At 33.7% G+C, this 19,546-nt stretch overlaps 1 protein-coding gene across 5 annotated transcripts in view; it reads right to left on the bottom strand.

The window, feature by feature from the left end:
* Positions 1-1,876: 1,876 nt before the first annotated feature.
* The window catches only part of LANCL1 (LanC like glutathione S-transferase 1), a 46,074-nt gene continuing 28,404 nt past the window's right edge, over positions 1,877-19,546 (bottom strand). For all 5 annotated transcript variants that reach the window (XM_007501796.3, XM_007501798.3, XM_001364258.5 and 2 more), the window contains exons 5-10: positions 15,038-15,173; positions 14,335-14,481; positions 9,137-9,319; positions 6,924-7,100; positions 6,309-6,381; positions 1,877-5,897 (exon numbers count right to left, since the gene is read on the bottom strand). In XM_007501796.3, the coding sequence (XP_007501858.3) occupies positions 5,821-5,897; positions 6,309-6,381; positions 6,924-7,100; positions 9,137-9,319; positions 14,335-14,481; positions 15,038-15,173 (793 nt within the window). In that variant the 3' untranslated portion in view covers positions 1,877-5,820. The remainder of the gene's footprint in view (positions 5,898-6,308; positions 6,382-6,923; positions 7,101-9,136; positions 9,320-14,334; positions 14,482-15,037; positions 15,174-19,546) is intronic.

The raw sequence follows: 19,546 nt of genomic DNA, 5'->3' as shown, positions 1-19,546 counted from the left end.
TGAATGACTTCTTATTAAAATTAATTATCTACCAATATTAACTGCTTTGGGCACCTAGCAATCTACATTAGAGTGTCAAGCATAAAGTTTTGCAGCATGTAAACTGCAAAATTTTATTGTCTATCTTGGAGATTTGTAAGCAAGGGGGAATCCTATATAATTTCTAAAATTGTATTTCAGAGATACAATCAACAAGGACCATCAAATTTTACCAGAAATCCTCCCAACATTTCCTTAAAAATGTTTTTCTTGTTCAAGTTTCATCATGAGAGAAACTCAACAATTATAATGGTGCTTTATAAACTGATTTAACAAACAAGTCTTGCATCTGCTGGCATAATGACAGAGTGCCTCATAAATGTTTTTTCTGAATACTTATTTGTGGCACAATAAAACATTAACTGAAGATTTATTGTTACCATGGCTATAATTTGAATGCAGATGAAAAGTTAATATAATGTAGAGATGTGAAATTGAACTAGTTGACTATGTGCAGCACTGCTTAGACTCATCCTTCTAGCCTCATTATGTTACCTCTTTGTTTATCATGTATTCCGTTTTCTCCTATTACTTACAAATTTGTCAAATAAGTCCCTGAGGATAATATTGTGAAAGAATTTTGGAAGGCAGTATTTGGGCATCTTATACAGTGAGACCAATGATACCAATATGGACTCTGGCTTAAAACTGATGATGTTCTCACATATTATTAGGTGATAGGTTTGAGTATAAAGGAGGTGCAATGTAGCAATTAAGTATGAGAACCCAAAGAAGCAGATATTGCATGAAGCTTTTAATAATACTGTATTCATGAAGTATTAAGCTTAGCCAAACAATAATTATGTGTCAATCATGATCTTTTCTTCAGTGAAAATCTAGAGATGGTGAGGTAAAGAGAGGAGAGAGATCTTTTCTGAAATGCTAAGACAGAAAAAAGATTGAATAAATCAAATCACTATGAAAAAGTCAGCTCTAGTCAAATCTGTTCTCTAATATGAGGACCAAGTTTTTGTTTGTTCATGAGACTGGGACTTCGTGTCTTTGTGATTCCTCTTTCTAAAGTGGAGAAAAGAAATTGGGGGGAAAAAAACAGAGGAGGAAAAATTGGATAGCATGAACTGTGATGTGTTTTGTGGCTGAGTCACAGGAGGCGATGGCAATATTACCACTGATTCTCATGATTTAATATTTTCTACACTTCATTTCCCTTTCTCAAAGATAAGAATTAATTGGCATAATTGTATAATTACCCTTAACCTGAAAAACAGAAACATTTTGAAAAAATGGAATCAAATTTATTAGAAGATGCAACTTAATTTAGGGCCCCAAATTAACATTTTTTATTTTGGAAATTCTTTCTTAGCATTCATAGGAGCATTGAAATGTCTAGCCTTTTACCAGAGAATCATCTAGCAAATATAGGCATGCTACAAAAATTATGTTTAGTCTATTCCTAATCCTTTCTCTCTCCTTTAACATTGCCAATTCAAGATTCATTTAGGAAATAATCCATAGGGCCACAGAAATGAATTTCTAGAATTATTGCCTCATTTGTTAACAACAGGATGGTGGTTCACATGTGAAACTTGAAAGACACTCTTTGTGGCCTGCAGGCTGAGGGAATGAACTAGAGAACCTTTTAAGGTTTTTGTACACTGTAGTTATAGTTATCAAACAAATATGCACACCCACAAAATTAGTTGTTGCTCAAAAGATTTTCTGTGTCAAAAAATACTGTTTTGGAAAATCAGTTATGGTACAAGATGAAGGTCAGAATAGAGAAAGGAGGGAAAATAGCATTCCTTGATCCAACTTTTGTGACTAAAAGAAAAGAATTTGATTTGTGACAAGTTTTGCAATAAAATACACATTATCATGACAATATTAAAAACATTTATTGAGAATCAATAAGTTAAAATAATTATGTATGTCTTCTTTTCCCCAAACATAAAATAAACAAAGGAACCAAATCAATTTATGGGAAGAAAACAGTTCTTCTATAAATCAAGGGCATATTTGTGTAGAAATAGAGTGCTTCGACTTTGACGGTATCCTTGTTATCTACTGGAGAAAGTGAAAATGAGACGGGGAATGTTTATAGTAAAAGTAATAATGGAAATCTAGGAGAAATAATTGTAGGTATGTAAGAGATCACTTTTGTAATTTTTACTATCTGCTTATAAAAAGTAAGGTATTTTGAGATCTACAAAAGAATACTATGTGGTGGCAGTGAAAAACATTTTCATTACTTCATGGAAATTATTAATGTTCAAGGTGACATTATATCTAACTTCTTCCACCTAAAATCCTACCTACCACAATGGTTTCTAATGTGATATAGTTACAACTGGCATCAAAGGGAAGAAAAAAGAAGGGAAAAGACACTAGGCTCACTAGAGAGAAACGGTCTTTAAAAAGTTAATTTTAGAGACCAGGCCTAGAGACGGGAGGTTTTAGGTTCAAATCTGACCCCAGACACTTCCTAGCTGTGTGACCCTGGGCAAATCACTTAACCCCATTGCCTAGCCCTGACCACTGTTCTGCCTTGGCACCAATACAAAGTATTGATTCCAAGACAGAAAGGTAAGGGCTAAAAAAAAATGTTAATTTTATACAGTGATGAAAAAATAGCTCTGAAAATTTCTCATTACTGTAGACAGGAATATATCATAAATAAATACTAACATTTTAAATATATATGCTAAACTTGTTTCACTATCTTAGGTCCAGGAAGAATACATACCAAAAAAAAAGAAAAAAAAACAAACCCAAGACAAGGAAATGTAAATGAATTTTCATGTAATTAACTTTTAGGAGGTGAGGTTTTAATAAAAATTCAAAATAAAGTTCATGGGACACAAATAAGTGCAAAGATACTTAAAAGCAAAACAAAATAAGCAAATAAAATTAAAGCCATGTTCCCTTTTGTGAACTGTTAGAAAACTTGAGTTGAGGTTTCCTACTTTTTGCTGTCTCTGATTCTAGGTAAAATGAAAAAGATGCCACAAAATTCAACACTACCAACTAAAAATCTCACTTAAAAATTTCTAGCAACCACACTTCAATTGTATGATTTGATTAATTCAATTGTGTTTACATCAAGGGAGGTTTACTAGCCTTTTATCTTAAGGTAATTCATGAATTATTTGATAGCAAACGATTTTAAAGTTACACACCTAAGGTGTTCATGAAGAACTTTCTTGAAACCCTTTTTTGTAAAACAACAAAAACCCAGTTAAACTAAAATCCAAATATCAAGTAGAATTCTCATTGAAAACACAATTTTCATCAAAATAGAAGTCTACTTGGAGTTAAAAGTGTCTGAAGCAGTAAAAGTTAATCATTGCCATCCTCTCTCTCTTTTGCCTTGGTTAGCAACTGTTTATGGAGAAGTACAAAAACAGTACCGCAGACATGGAGCTAAACCAAATGCGCTTTATTATTCTTCACAATCAGCCAAAGGCAGATTAGCATTGCTGTGCATTACATTTTCTTATTACTATAACTGTCCACACAGCTGATCTGAAACCTTTCAAAAGGAAGGTACAGCTTACCCACAGCACTTTAGAAAGATAAGGGGGGGGCAGGGAACCCCCCACAATTTGCACAATCCACAGAAAGACTTACCAGGAAATTGTGTAGGTTAAGTGTTTTTAGAGTCTATTAACAGCAGTATTTAAAGGTTTAAATTATGTCCACTACTATTAGCTATTTTTAGGCTACAGGGAAAATAATAAGGATGTCAACACCAGGGGCCAGTTTGTAGCTCAAATGACAGATTTCAACAGAAGCAGCTTCTTTTTGTTCTTGCAGGGAGACACTGGTCAAATATATACATTCTATTTTCTTAAACTCTTTTTTTTTTTTAAAGCCCTGTAAGAGTCCCAAAAAGCTATAGAAAAAAGAGAGTAAGAGGCAAGGTCCAACTGATCCTTCCAAGATAGCAGTAAAGGAGAGTGTCCATAATCCATGAGTCAGGGGAAGAGCCACTGGTACCGCAAAACCATCCCACATCTAATTCTGAAGACTCAGAAAATGGCAAACTGTAACACACAAATGTTTTCTACTGGGGAAGTATTTTTTTTAATGCGCATATTTTTGTTATCATGAAGTCAGTGAAACAAGTTTTTATTTATGATTTAACAACTCTGTAATTTGTGTTTTATCTGCTCAGGAATCACTATATTTTAGTTAGTTAGTTTTTTTTTTTTTTTGGCTAATGGCCATAGGTAACTTTCTGCCTAGTTTATCAGAATCTTGGTTTCCAGTTAAAGATAGGTAGCATTCAACTCACTTTTATTAGAAATATGGCAGAAAAATGCCATAAAGACAAAAATTAGAAAAACAAAAGGCCCGTGGGCATTTAGTAGAGGCTCGATTTGTTCGGTGGGGTATTAAGCACAAACATCCAAATAAGCCCACCAGAGTCAAATCATTTGCCCAATAGGGGAAGCCCAGCTTTGTTTACTCATGAGATTAGAACTAGGTGCAAACCAGGTGCCTAAGACTGTTCTATTATTTGTGTTGAACAAAATCATTAGGTAATTTGTTGCTATTGTTCAGTCTTCTCCAAGTCTTTGTGGCCCTATTTGGGCTTTCTTGGCAAAAATACTGGAGTATTTGACATTTTCTTTTCTAGCTCAATTTTATAGAAGAAGACAGACCTCAGGCAAACAGAATTGCCCACTCACACAACTAGTAAATGTCTAGGGTCAAATTTGAACTCAGGTCCTCCGGATGCCTGGGTGAACATTTTATCCACTGTGCCACTTACCTGTTCTCATTAGATAATACCACAACTAAATAAACAGATGCTACCGAAGTCTGAGGGGCTCTGTTTTCAAGAAGTTGGCTGGCTGAATTTTCCTTGACCTTTGCAACAAAAGTGGGATAAGTCCTATCCTATTAAAATAAGAAGGTCAGGCTCATATAACTTGATAGAAATTAAAATACTCTACAACATTAGCAAGCAGTTCTAAAGCACAGTGATCACAAAGCAAGTAAAATGGAAGAAAAGGCTCAGGGAGGTGAAAAAAATCACAATATTAATAAACAAAAATATGTCTCACTGATCTCATGGTAATGAGCATTCCAAAATTCAGAGCATTTACCTAGAGCCAAAAATAATAAACATTTAATTATTAGCATACTTTGAACTTTATCAAAACATTACAGAAAAATTTTTAGATTAACATATATTTAATTTTTTTTTTCAATCTGGGAATTCTATACAAATGCTAGCTTATATCCACTAATAAAAATATGAGTGCATTAAACTCTGAATAGACAATGTGAATTTAAGAAAGGTATTCAGGTATCTTGGTCTAGCTTGTGACTTCTGCAATTTTCCAGAGGAAATATATCTCTGTCCCCTATAATAATATCTTTTCCACAGTCCAAAGGAAAATGAATATTTAAGAAGTGGTACCTTCCACTAACAGTTATTTATTAATCTTTTAACTACAATTCAATTTTTAGTACAGTAATGAGAACTGTATGAACATTAAATCACATTGAAAATATTAAATGAATAGTTTCTTACAAGTTCTGCAATATACATGTTTCCAACAAAATACCATACGTTTCACTCCCTTTTAGGAAAATAACCAAAAGGTATTTTTTTCTCTCACCCGTCTACATAAAGAAAATGCCACAAAAGATATCAAGCAGATTAGTGTGGAAAAGACCAATTATTTAAACACAAAGTTTGGTCTCTTGAGTTGAGAAAGGCAGGTGAAAAGCAATGACTCACTGTAGCTTAATGTCGGCATATGTAGCAATGGGCATGCAGTGAGCTGTAAGGACATGTTTATTAGCCTTTCACAGTTCAAAAGCTGGAAATCTGGCTTTTGCAGGAACGAGAAGGTCAGACAGGAAATAAATTGTTCCAGCCATTCCTGAAGAAATCAAAGAGATAAAGACATATCATATTAAGGTGACTTAGTCCAGCATAGTTTTCTGTCCTAGCTTTATTTTGAAATTAAGAGAATAACCTAAGCAGAATTAAAAGCATCTTCTCCTCATTATATGTTAGCCACAGCACTAGAGTTTCTTAGTTCCCACATATAGAATATGTGCATGCTTTACTTATTTGTTCATTACTCATAATGCAAGGAAATCAAGAACTGGTATAATAATTTTTTTCCACTAAATGTGAAGGGTGGGGGGGATAGCTGAAAAATGAAAAGGACCAGAAAGATTACATTAACTGGAGAATCACTCTGCTGGTGAAAAAAATCAGAAAAATGTCTTGGGGTTCCAAATGCATATTTATATTACGAAGAAAACAAATAATGTGAAAAGAATACCTTCAAAGAGGGAGAAAGGTGTATCAGGAGTCCTGCATCCATGTTCTCCATAATCTAGACACCATTCGGCAAACTGAAAAGGAAAGATGTGTCAGATTACTCACAGTACATGGCAAAACTAATCAAGATTGCTTCTCAATCTTCTTCTGAAAATCCAAAGCATTTATAGGGAAGAATACTGTTATCTAATGCTATTGGAACTCCAAGGAATGCTGAGACATTTGTGGACCAAAGAAGAGGAATCAATGAGCTGTCTAAACAATACTTAGTTATATAGAACTAAACTTCTTGAAGTCAAGGATGTTTCACTTTTGTTTCTGCAGCTTTAACATTTAAAGGACTGACTGACTTAAATTTTTATCTGAAAGATTATAAATGAATTGCCAAAGGAAGAAAGGAATAAAATTAATAAGCAAATCCATCTCTAGCCCCGGTTAGACTGTGAAATGAAATAATTTGTTTTCTAAAATGAAAATTTAATTTAATAAACTTTAAAAAGGCTTCTAAAAATTTAACCGTTTCTCTGGAAACACTACAAAAAAAAAGAAACTAGAATAAAGCACTTTTTGTAATGTTTTGAAAAGATTTTTTTCTTTGGCTATTCTGAATATTTACCTTACAAGCTCTGTATAGATATTTCAAGTCAGTGGTGAGGTTGTATAATGTCAGGAAAGCATATGCATTCCCTGCAGCACCATGGCACAATCCATATCCTTTTTTGAGTAATCCAAACTTCCAGATCACATCAGCACATTTCAAGGCATCAGTAAGATATTTCTCCTCTTTGAATACCTGTAGGCAGTTAGGAAAATCCAGTATTACTGTAAATGATAATTTTAACTTCATTGACAACTAAAATATATACTAGATGCAGAAAAAAGAGCCAAAAAGATTTAGAGTCTTACATGATGGGTAAAATCAAAGATGACAAATTTAGTAGAGATAAATAAAGTCCTGAACCTAGATTATTAAAGTTAACTGCAAAAGTATCAGGTGGGGAGTGTATGCTTACATATTTACTTCTGTAAATGAGACCAAAAAATTCTGGTAGACTGTATGCTCAACAACAGTGTGATGTGGTAATCAAAAAAGCTGCATTTGTCCTTAAGCTGCATTAATAAAAGTGTAGTGTACAAAATGAGAGAGATGGTCCTACTAGACTGTCAAAGTCTATTATTACATCTTAAAAACTATGTCCATTTTAGTGTGTCGTGTTTTAGGTAGAAAATTGACAAATAGGGTCTCAACTGAGAGATGGTAAGTGACCAGGACAGTGAAACCTATGTCTTATGAATAATAATTGGAAGAATTTGGAATATTTAGCTTAGGAAAGAGTCATGTAGAAGATGGACTGGGCTTATTCTACTTAGCTATAAGGAACAGAATAATAATCACTAGGTAGGTCTTATAAGAGGTACATTTTAGGCTCTAAAGAAGAACTTTCTAACAGAGTTGTCTAGAAACAGAAAAGACTGCCTTTAGGGTAATGAGTTCCTGGACAAAGGAAGTAACTATAATGAAAGTAGATAATTTCTTTGTCCAAGATGCTGTAGTGGTGGAGGTGAAGTATGGGGGTAGAGGGGGACATTGAACTAGATGGCTTCTGAGGTGCTTTCTATTCTAACTCAGAGGTTCTGCGATTCCTCTACCAGAAGCTGGGGATTAAGAGAAATGGAGCAGGAGGGAGGGTCATAGAAATGAGATCCAGTGACTAAATGATGTTACATGAATGGTAACTAATTTTACTAACACTCAGTGGTTCTACTTATATATTAAAAATGAATGTGACTTTGTACTTGTAAAGGTTTTTTAGAGTGATGGATGAAGTAGCCATTAACATCATCTAATTCATATCAAGCTGTCATCATTAGTCACCTCCTATAGAACACATGGCTTCTTTCTTCAGTGACAAAGATACCCAGTCACTAGGAAATGAGGTGAAGGAATATTCAGGAAATTTCTCTCAAGTGTTTACTCCTTATTTTGGAGAACACAATGCCATTTATGTTTCATACACAATAAGAGCTGAACATTCACTTCATAAAAAATGAAGGAAATATACAGAGGGCTCATATAATTATTAGCTACATGTAGGCTGACTTGCTTTATCCTTTCTACCTTTCAAATTCTGGCCAAAGAAGCAGAAATACACCTTTATGAGAATATTCTTCAACATTTCATATCAAACTGGATTTTATGAAACCATAAGGCATTTTCTTTTTTTTAATGGCTTTGTAGTAAGAGGAAGAATGCTAATATACATGTAATAATTCAATGTTAAGAACAGGTACAGATTACTATGTGGCACAGAAAAGGGTAATTTGAGCATTCTAGACAATACTCCAAAATGTTGAATTTGGTTGTTGAAGTTGGCATTGTCTATAAACAATTAGTTTCTATCATTTATAAAATACATATTACTATACAAACAAATACTTCCTTAGGTATAATAGGCTAAGCATCCTTCATGGTAGTCTTCTCCCCCCCCCCCCCCCCCCCCCCCCCCCCGCAAATCTTGTTTGTAAGGACAATCAAGTATATTCAACACCACATGGACATTAGGAGTGTGCTAGGAGACCCTTTTTAAAAGTCTCTCTTGGCAATGATACCTGATCCCTTTAATTTTGTGTTATTAGTTTCTTGCCTTAAGTGACACATTTGGAAAAAAAAAAAATTAGCTCTTAGGTAAAGGCCTTCTAAAGAGAGGGTTTTTTACATTCTTTGAGAAATTATTAGGAGAAATTTCACTTTGTGAGAGTTAATGAAATTATAATTTAGCTTAAAGTTGTTGTCAATTCCCTTTCTTAGGATGAGAAAGAAGTCTGTACCTTGTGTGCTTGAGTGAGCATGTAGATAACCCCAGGGGCCCCATGGCACCAGTGGACAAGGAGATCTCTGGAATCATCCACACATGGAGGGTAGTTGCCAGAAGGAAATTTCAGCTGGCAGACATAGTCAATGCTGGGCTTGACCACATTATGCAACTTCACTTGGCTTATCTGAAGGCTAGGCTAGGAAACAAAATGATACTTTAGATCCAAACAGGCTTTAACATACATTTCCAAATTAAGAAACAAAGGAAATTTATTATATACTTGAAAAATTCACTTCCTTAGATATTAAAGGAAACATTTATGTTCAATAGTATTTATACCTCAACTTTTAAAAATCAGCTTCATTGTTAAGACAATACTGGTCTGTTTATTAATCCTACTGAAATGAATAATCCTACCTTTAAAAAGAAACTTTTCTACCTAGGTCTGAGAAACAAATTTCAAGGGCATTTTAGGTTCTAGTTGATCATTCTTTTTTCCTTTTTCAGATCTCTTTCTGTACCAGGAGCTCATTTTTTTAAGTTTGAAGAACAGAACATTTCTAATTAGCATTCAATCCAGCCCTCAGGAAATAGTAAAGGACTGTTACGTAATTTTTGAGTCTAGGCTCTCAGTAGAATTCCTGAAGAGTCAAGTTATATTTCATGGACTTGTCCATGTTATTCTGCTACCTAAAAAGCCAGAAAAAGGCAGAAGAAATTTATTATGCAGTTGAAAATTTTACTTCCTTAGACATTTAAGGAAGTACTTGCATTCAACAGCATAAACAGCTTTTCAATGATCAGCTTCACTGAAGGCTTGTGTGGGATTTGATTTTATTATATTCCATTCTGCTATTTAACCAGTTAGTATTTCTTGTTCATCACTAATTGAAACAATCTTTTCCATTATAACATAGAGTGCTTATGGATTAATATTATCTTTGCTAAAATCTCTTCTCTTTAGCCATAACTCTCAACTGTATAAGAACATCAACAAATGTTGAACTTTAAAGGAAGCTATGCAACTTGTGGGAAGTCAGTCAATAGCATTTATTAAGAACCTACTATATGTCAGGAACTGTGCAAAGCTATGGAAATACAAAGAAGGGTAAAAATAGTCACTGCTCTTAAGGAACTGATAGTGTAATTAGAGAGACCTTATTCAAAATCTTCTTACTTTACAGTCCACGTGAATTCTACTTGTGCCAAGTCTATCTTACTTAGGAAGGTATTTCCAAACAGCATTAGGTTCTGAGACTTATTACACACATAAAACTTAACTATTTTTTTCAAGTGAATTACACAAAATCCATCGAATGCCCCTTAAGGTTTGTTATCTGAAACTATGCTCAAGTAACATGTGCTCATTTGTTTTTTATTGATTTTCTTTTTCCTGCGGGGTTCGTTTCAAGAGATTGTCCTATATAATGAGAAACGATTTTCTCAATTCAAGACATTCACCAAAAAAAGTGAATGCATAGCAGGAATGTGTAATATAGAAGTCCAACTCACAACATTTTCAGTTTCCATAGTTCTGAGGAGGTTTTATACACTGCTATAATTTTGATGGCTTTCCAAATTAAAAAAAAAGTATAATGCTTACCACACAATACATACAGGTGTATATACACATAACCCTAATAAGCATTACATATGTGGAATATGCATGTATATATACACATACATATATATGCATACATTATATACACACATATTAATCTGAACCATGATTTCATCAGCATAGATGAAAAAAGTGTAGGAAATTTCTTGATGTGGAAATTTCCTCCCATCGATGCAAAAATGATGATTCATCTGAGTTATCTGGGCCACTGAAAGATTAAGTGACTTGCCCCATGGTCAACAAACCGTGTGCAAGAGGGAGGACAAAAACCTTACTTTACTATGTCTAGTGGAGTTTACTGGCACTAATGTGCCATGGGGTGGCCAGTGAGAACATTAAATGATTATAATGGGTTTCTCAGAAACAATATATGCACAAAGTTGTCCTCATCAATCTCACTGTCTTTTATATTATCATATTACAACCAAGTCTTATACTGACATTGGAATAACGACATTAGGGCTCTAAATGACCACCCATTTCAGTCAGTTAAAGGTTTTGTTCTGCACACATTATTAAGTAACACAAACATCTGTGCAATACTTTAATAAAGAGTTCACTGAAAAGGGAGCTGCTTTTATCAGTAGCAGCCTCATTCAGAACAAAGAGCCAACAAGTAAAGTATTCCACCTTACTATTCCAAATATAAAAGAGAAAAGGGAAAAAAGGGATGTTAAAGACATTTCTTAATTTATGTTTAAGCCACTTTTTCATTTGTTTTCCTACTGTAATGGCTTCTCAAAACAGGAAGGGAAGTATTTGTCTTCTGATCCCCAAGACTCCAGCTCTTTCCTTCTACAAAGCATAATTTCTCTGTTGCTCTGTGTGTGTGCTTGGGGTGTGAATTTTAAAACTAATCCACCCTAATCAGACTGTTCTTTAGAAGATTTGATTTAGCTATTTCTTTATCAATAACAATAGAGATACTTAGAATAACAGAATCAGGTCTTGGGAAGTGCACATATTCCCCACCCTCCTTAGTTTAACAAGATTAGGAAGGTCTGCACCAAACTCAAAGATTAAGTATCTGAGAAAAAAGGCAAGAGACATGTGCAGAAAAAAGTGGACAGACCCCTGGGCTGTCCTAAGTCAAGCTAAGCTATCATTGGTACAGATGAAATGCAGGAAAGTGACGTAAAACCGTCTATATAAGGCACGTCACTTCCTTTTTCCCTGGAGAGGCAACTCTGGCTGGCAGTGTGCTAGGCGTTTCGACATCTTGGAGTGTTGGTGGTGAGTTTGCCTTGAGCTGATTCAGGGTCAGGCATCTGGGTTTAGCCCTTCTTTTTCTGGAGTTCCAGCTGACTCCTTCCTCCTTCATCATACTCCAAACCCTTACTTCCTTATCTCCTGATCTCCCTGCCCGATACTAGCCAGGTGGAGGGGGGCAGAGGGAGAGAAAAAACCTACTCCTTCTCCTTCTTCCTTCTCCTTAATCTCCTCCACTATCAATTAAATCATCATAAAAAATTCCAGCTGACTTGGGTATTTTATTATTTGGGATTTCCCCTGGCAACCACTTAAATTTAGATTTTCAGTCTCAACCATAATTTTAACCTTTACAGGGGGGAGGTTGTGGTGGTAGATATAGACTGTACTTCATCTAGCAGGCCAGAGATTTTGTGAGAAATAATATTCAACCTCTTCTCTTGACAGATCTTAACTCAAATGACAGAAGACTCCTTAGAAAGAGTTTTCATTCCTTTTCATATATTCTCTCGCCAAAATGGCCTTGGATTTTTTTTTTAAGCTTTCTAATTTAGTCTCTGCAAATGCCTTTTCACTGCTGCGTCTTGTCCATGAACCAGCTGTTTACCACTGTTCCCTCACCAAACTGTATGCTCTGCCACCCAGATGAACCCACCATCTGTAAATTTTAGGGTTCCTTTGATGACTTGGAGTTTTAAGAACATTAGCAAATCTAAGTAGCACTACCTAATCTAGTCCACCACAATTCCTTATTTATAACCTTAGGTGTCAGTAAAGATCAATTTAAAACTCTTTTACCTCCATAATATTGTTGCCTAAAAATGTATCCCTTATTTAAAACATGGAAGTCAAGGCTTCAAAGCAACAGTCATAAAAACCATTTGGAACTTATTAAAAAAAAGATCAATGGAATAGACTAGAAAAGGGAGGCTCAGAAACAACAGAATTCAATTAAGCCAGTTATTAGTTTTTATTTGGAAAAAAAACTGCTGGGAAAACTGGAAAGCAGTTTGGCAGAATTAGGCATAAGCTAAGACTTTGACCATATTCTTCAACACATTCTACATGGAAACATAACCTGAAGAGGTCTTCATTTTTCTTTTTCCCTCCTGTTTTTTATATGAACTTAATATTAAACTTCATACTATAAAAATTAGCTAAAAGAGGTATATGATCATTTTTCTCTTTTTTCAGTAGAAGTATTCTTTAAAAAAAAAGGGATAGACATAATCACAAAAGATAAAATAGTTAATTTTGGTTACATGAAATTGAATAGCTTTTACACCAAAAAATTAAATCACCTAGGATAAGAGGTTAAATGATTGATTGATGAAAAGGACAACAAAAACCCTGCATATCTATACACACATGTAAATACACATATACTACATAAAGATACACATATACATACATACAAACATATAAAAAATCAAAAGCCATTCTCTAACAGATATGCGGCAAAAGATATGAATAAACAGCTCTCAAAAGAATTGCAAACCACTAACAACCATATAAAAGAATGCTTCAGAGCACTAAAAATGAGACAAAATCAAAACAAAAAAAAGCCCTGAAGTTTTCAACTTACACCCTGCAAATCAGCATCATGTCAAAAAATGTTTGGAGGGTACGCTTGTAGGAAGATATGTATACTGATGTATCATTAGTGGAGCTGTACTTGATATAATGATTTTGGAACACAATTTGGAATTGTACAAATAAAGTATGATGTTTATACTCTGATTCACAGGTTCCATTACTGGGTTTATAATACAACAAAGCTATTGATAAGAAGAAAGTCTCCATATTTACCAACATACATATTTCGTCACTTTTTGTGATGGCAAAAAAATTTTGTGAAAAAAAAAAAAGCACAGGCATGGCTCAAAAGAGATGATATAAGAAGATACTCCTACTCTCTTAAAAGATATGGCAGATCCACATATGGTGCATACTGTGTATATTTTCAGACATTTCTGATGTGCCAGTGGGTTATGCTTATTTTTTTTGTGTGGGGAGGGTCTCTAAAAATACTCATTATATAAGAGAGCTCCAGGGAGAGTCTCGGAAAAGATGCTGGGAGGAAACTATGGTGATATGAAAACAAAGAATATTAACAAAAATGTATTAAAAATAAAACAAAAATTCTAAGTAAAAGTAATGGAATTTACTTCTTTTGGTAAATATCTTAAATAAATAAAAGAAATGATTTCTAATTATATAAGGCACAACTCTTTAAAATTATGGAATTGCCTCTGCCTCCAATCACTTTTCTCTCATTCTCCCAAAATTATGCCTTCATGGAACTAATGAACCTATGCTGCTTATCAGTGTCTGAAAAACGGGGAAAACAATTTGATAATTCTTAATTTAATCATTCCTACCTGCATCAGATAGTAGTAAATACCTGCCAGTCCATGGGCAGCCCCTACATAATATTCTTGATACCATTCGTACATCAGTGGTGTCTTTGAAATGAAGTTTCTCTTTCTGGCAAGATTCTCACCTGATGATAATATCATTTCACAGACCTGTAGGAGGGAAACAAACATGAATAAATGAAACATTAGAATAAAAATATCTTGGCATGGGATAAGGAATTTGTGTTATTAAGAAGTATGGGAGAATTAGGGATATGGAAACTAGTCTTTGGATATTATTATAATTTTGTACATGAAAGCATTCATAGTTCTTTTCTAAAAACAAAACAAAGATGAGGGTTCCTAAATGCTTTCAGGTAATAAATTATCTGTCAGAAAAAAAAATTTACATAAAGAAGGTCTATATGTACAAAGAGGAATCTGACTCTAATTCTCTGATGAAAAGGGATAAAATTCTTTAATGGAAGTGACATGATTGCCTTTTGGTATCTCTATATAGGAAGTTCTCTAATAGCTCTTAATATTATGTAATATTTCTTGAATGTGTCTGAATTTGAGAGACCACAGGTAATCTCGCTATCTCAGAATACCTTGAGCCACTGAGTAAGAACAAATTCATATTTTGGAAAAACAGTGAGCAAGTGGATTTCATTAATAGCATTAAACAAAAAGTCAGTAATCAGAGAATTGTAAAGGACAGGGGTACCTGTTGAATATGGTGCCGAGGTATCTTTTCTTGTCCAAAGTTCTCATTCACAAAAAGTAAAGCATAAACATAGCCCATTCGTCCATATAGCATTTCATCAGGAGCTCGGGGGTCAAGCTTATTCAGGTGGAGTAGGCTGAAAAACAAAAGAATACATGTAAGGGAATTGGATGGAATGGAAAGGGAGACATGTAAATAGAGCTCTTTCTGCAATTAGTTCTGTCTGGGGCTTCAGGGAAGTTATATATACCTTAAGCTAAATATAGTATTTAAGGATCAAATACAAATCACCAGTAGAATCCTGACTCACAAAAAGTATACAAGCACAAATGTGTTTCTGATTAGCAGCTTTGTGGTTCTAACCTTTATTTAGTTCTGCAAAATGAAGCCACAAAAAATTGTTCTTGGCTCTATGAGCCAGAAAGAAACAGCATAGCATAGTGGATAAAGAGCTGGCCTTAAGAAGTCCTGATGTCAAGTTCTGCTTCTGACATACATTTGGGTAGTCACTTAAAAGAGTTAAGTCTCTTAAGGCTGCACTATGTAGTGAAGGTCAGATAGGCACTGGTAGAGGGATTTTCCTTATTCAAAGGTTTTTAATACCAATAAAATCTCCTATTCCTTTTAGCTTTAAATCTATGATTCTGGATGCAAAAATCTTTTGATGCCTCAATTTCTAAGTGTAATTAATATTGAAGAATTTATATTAGAACTTCAAAAACAATTTTTATGTTATTGTTAAGACTCAAAAGACTTCAATACCTCTCAAGTATTGTTTTTTGAAATGCAAAAATTGAATTCTAAATGCATTGCTCTAGAAGCTTGCCCTGTGGAATGGTAAAACTTCATGGAGAAAAGAAGGATTACACCAAATTAAAATAAAAAGTACCAAGGGTGAATGGTTTTAAAGAAGGATCCAGATTAATTCCTGTTATAATTTAACAAACATCCTGAATATGTCATGTGCTAATAATACTAAGGGCTAACATTGTGTGGTACATTAAAGCTTACAAAATATTTTATATATATTATCTCATTTGATTCTCATAACCACTTTATGAGGTAGGAGCTATTATAAACCTCCTTTTAGAGATGAGGAAATTGAGGCAGAGAAATTAAATAACTCTGCCCAGCATTAGACAGCTAATCAATTGGACAGAATTTAAACCCAGGCATACCTGAATCCAAGACTGCTATTTTATCCAATGTACTACTTACTGAAACAGAATAAATTGATTTAAATGACCTAAACTATTTTCAGATTTATTTAACTCAGTCTACTGAAGGTTGACACTTGAAAACTATTAGAAGGCCAATATATAACTGAAAAACTTCATTCACGAGTAGTCTTGAAAAAAATGTATTGGACATGCTTAAAAAAATAGGGTTGATGGCATTCTCATTAAGAAATTTGGTGTACTGTCTTTTAAAGTAAGTGGGCCAAGTTATACAGGACCTGAAGGTAACAGTTATATGTTTAAACCAAAAAATAAGCTTATCAAGGAATCGGGTCATCTGAAATATTTAGCTTTAAGGGAGTAATAACTAATAGAGGGCATATTCTTCTAGGTGTAGGAAAAAAAATGGCACCAAACTTAGTTGCCAAATCAAATATTTATAGCTTGTACACACAATCCTTCTGTAGCTAAGCACTGGAATCTATGGTTTTTTGAAAAAAAAAAAGTCCTTTGTCTCATAAACTTTTGGTGTTAATTTTACCCCCCCAAAGCTGTTATGTCAAATCCCTCAGCCTAATTAATAAACAAATTGCATTTTTTCCTACTAGCTCATAGAGTCTAGTTCCCTATAAAGATATGAATTATTATTTTTTCCTAAAATGTTATGATAATTTATAAATAAGCAAGACACATTTTAGGATATCAACAATGTTATGAATAAAAATGGGCATCTTTTGGCTTTACAAGAATTCTTCAAGAATGCTAAACATTTCCTTTGTGAGTAGTTCTAGGTTTTCTTGTGTCTGTTAATTCAGTAATACTATTCAGGAAAACTACTAAGATAAAATCTATTTGTCAGTTATAAGCTAATGGAAATTCATGCTCCATAATAAAGATATGACAACAGATGCTTTTAAAATACAAAATGTGAATTGCTTTGAATAGATATGACTTCTTCCCCTCCTCTTACCCCCAGCCCTCTTTTTTTTCATCCTTTATCAATGATGGATTAGGGAAGAATTTGACTTTGAAAAGTCAAACATTATTAAGGCATTAATAATTAGAGCCTTTCACTTCTCACCTCCATGTTGTCTGGTGCATTATTTTTAGAATTTTAATTTAAATTTTTTCCTTTCCACATTTTCCTTTTTGGATGAAACTGCAGCATGTGTTGCTAATGTTTGTCTTGTATGTGTGTGCAAACAGTGTAAAAGTTTGCTTACAAATTACATTCCACCCCATGAACTGTCCAGATCTGATCAAAAGCCCTTTGCTGTTAGAATTCTATAACTATCTAAGACATTAAACCTGTGTTGTTATGTGTGTTGTCTTTCTTTAATTCATTGCATGTTCACAGGCAAGTAGTACATCTATTTGTACTAGGCATTCATATTAACTATACTCAGAAAATTTTGGCAGCAGCATCATTAGAACTCTAAAGCCAGATTAAAGTCATACTAAGATTTTGTTCATATGAAAAAAAAAATACAAAATGTGGTATAGTGGAAAGAGAATTAGTTTGGAGTCAGAGAACTTGGGTTCAAATTGTTAGATCTCTGTGACTTTAGACAATTCATGTATTTCTATGTGCTTAAATTTTCTCATCTAAAATTGGTGGTGGTAGGGAATGGGGTGATCTCTACAAAGGTTTCTTCCAGATAGCACCATGATTCTATGCTTCTACAAAGAATTACAAATGAAAATAAGACATGGCTACAAAACTTTAGCAAGAGATCCAAAGTATTAATAGTCCTTATGTGTCATAAAAATACCAAATTTTTAAAAATTAAATGCCTTCTAGAAGAATGTTTTTAATTAGTTGACAAATTGTCAAGAACTTCAATGAAGCCTTTTCCACTGCTGTTCTTTTTCCACAGATTTTTCTAAAGTCTCTATTTTCCAGAGCTATGAACTTTATAACTGCCAATAGATGGCAGTACAAAATTAGAATTTTGACTAGCATGAAGCCAGTCTTATCATCTGTCATATGAAAGTTCAACAAAGAAGTGGATATTCTCTAAACACTTCATAATAAAGGATAGTATCCTATTAAAATTATCCTCTACAGTTTTGGAGAAAATAGTTATCTCATACTTGTTTGGTTTAAATTCAAGTCATGAAACTCTTCATTTGAGTTCAATCATTAAAGGCAAGGTTTTTCTTTTAATTACATGCTTTATATTTTGCACAATGGTGCTAAACTGAAGACATAATGGCATTTATAAAGCATAATGGATACTTTTAAGTGTTTTTGAAACCTTAAAATTCAGGAGCTGATATCTGCTTCTCCATTAATTTGTTTTGAAATGCTGGTATTGACTGTAACATTTTTTATCACAGGAAATAAAATCGAAGGAAAAATAAAGAAACAATTTTGTTTGTCATCACTCAGACATTTTTCAGAGTGTCTAGTTGTTTGGGGGAATTTCTGGATTGTACAAGGAAATCATTTTAGGAAGTTTTTCCAAGAAGCATTTTCCAGACATATTATCTTATAATAGGAGATAAAAACCATAAAGTAAAAGTTCTGGATCATCCTCAATTAGCTACAATCAATTATGTAAGAATTACTTCCATGATTATAAAATGATAATAATGACCTTCATTTGGGGTCATGTTTTGAGGTCTCTGAGTAGAAGGAGTTAGATAGTAAAAATGGGTATAGGATAAACTAGGAAGCATAATGACTTGTGCTGCTTATTGTAGCTTTTTGTTTAAAGTTATGTAAGGTTCCAACTTACACAAATTCTTGTAGTATACTTTGACATTGACACTAAAATTCTTCATTCCCAAAAGACGATTTATTTAAAACATGTTAGAGGGTCTGGCTAGGATGTGATGCTGGGAGCAGAACTTATTTCACTACACAATACAGTTTGGGTGTTAAATTTATTTTATCAAAGGATTGTTGTGTGGCATACTAGATGGGAAATAGGAGGAAACAAAAGGGAGATAACTTAGAAAAGGAGAGAACAGAAATAAGTACATAAATATCAAATAAGTGTGAAGAGCTCAGTTTTCCTCAGCTGTGATAAAAACATTAAGATAGATGGGCTCATCAAATACAAAGTTCTGATGCTACTAAATGTGTAATGAAGTGATTTATGGTTTTGTTAAAAGAGAAGAAATTATATAGAATCTGAAATTTATTTTTTCAAATTATTATAAATTCCCATGCTCTGTTATAAAGTCTTAAAAACCGAGAAGAGAAAGCTACTGCCTTAATGAATGCATTTTCCTATCACATACCCACATTTTGTACTCCTTGCCTGAAGAGAAATGCTAAAAAAAGATGGATTAAAATTTTGATAAAAACTGTTTATGACTTTGG

The sequence above is a fragment of the Monodelphis domestica genome, chromosome 8 (assembly GCF_027887165.1).
Source record: "Monodelphis domestica isolate mMonDom1 chromosome 8, mMonDom1.pri, whole genome shotgun sequence".
Lineage (NCBI taxonomy): Eukaryota > Metazoa > Chordata > Mammalia > Didelphimorphia > Didelphidae > Monodelphis > Monodelphis domestica.
Note: the sequence above shows the minus strand (reverse complement) of the source record. Positions and strands in the feature narration are given on the sequence as shown.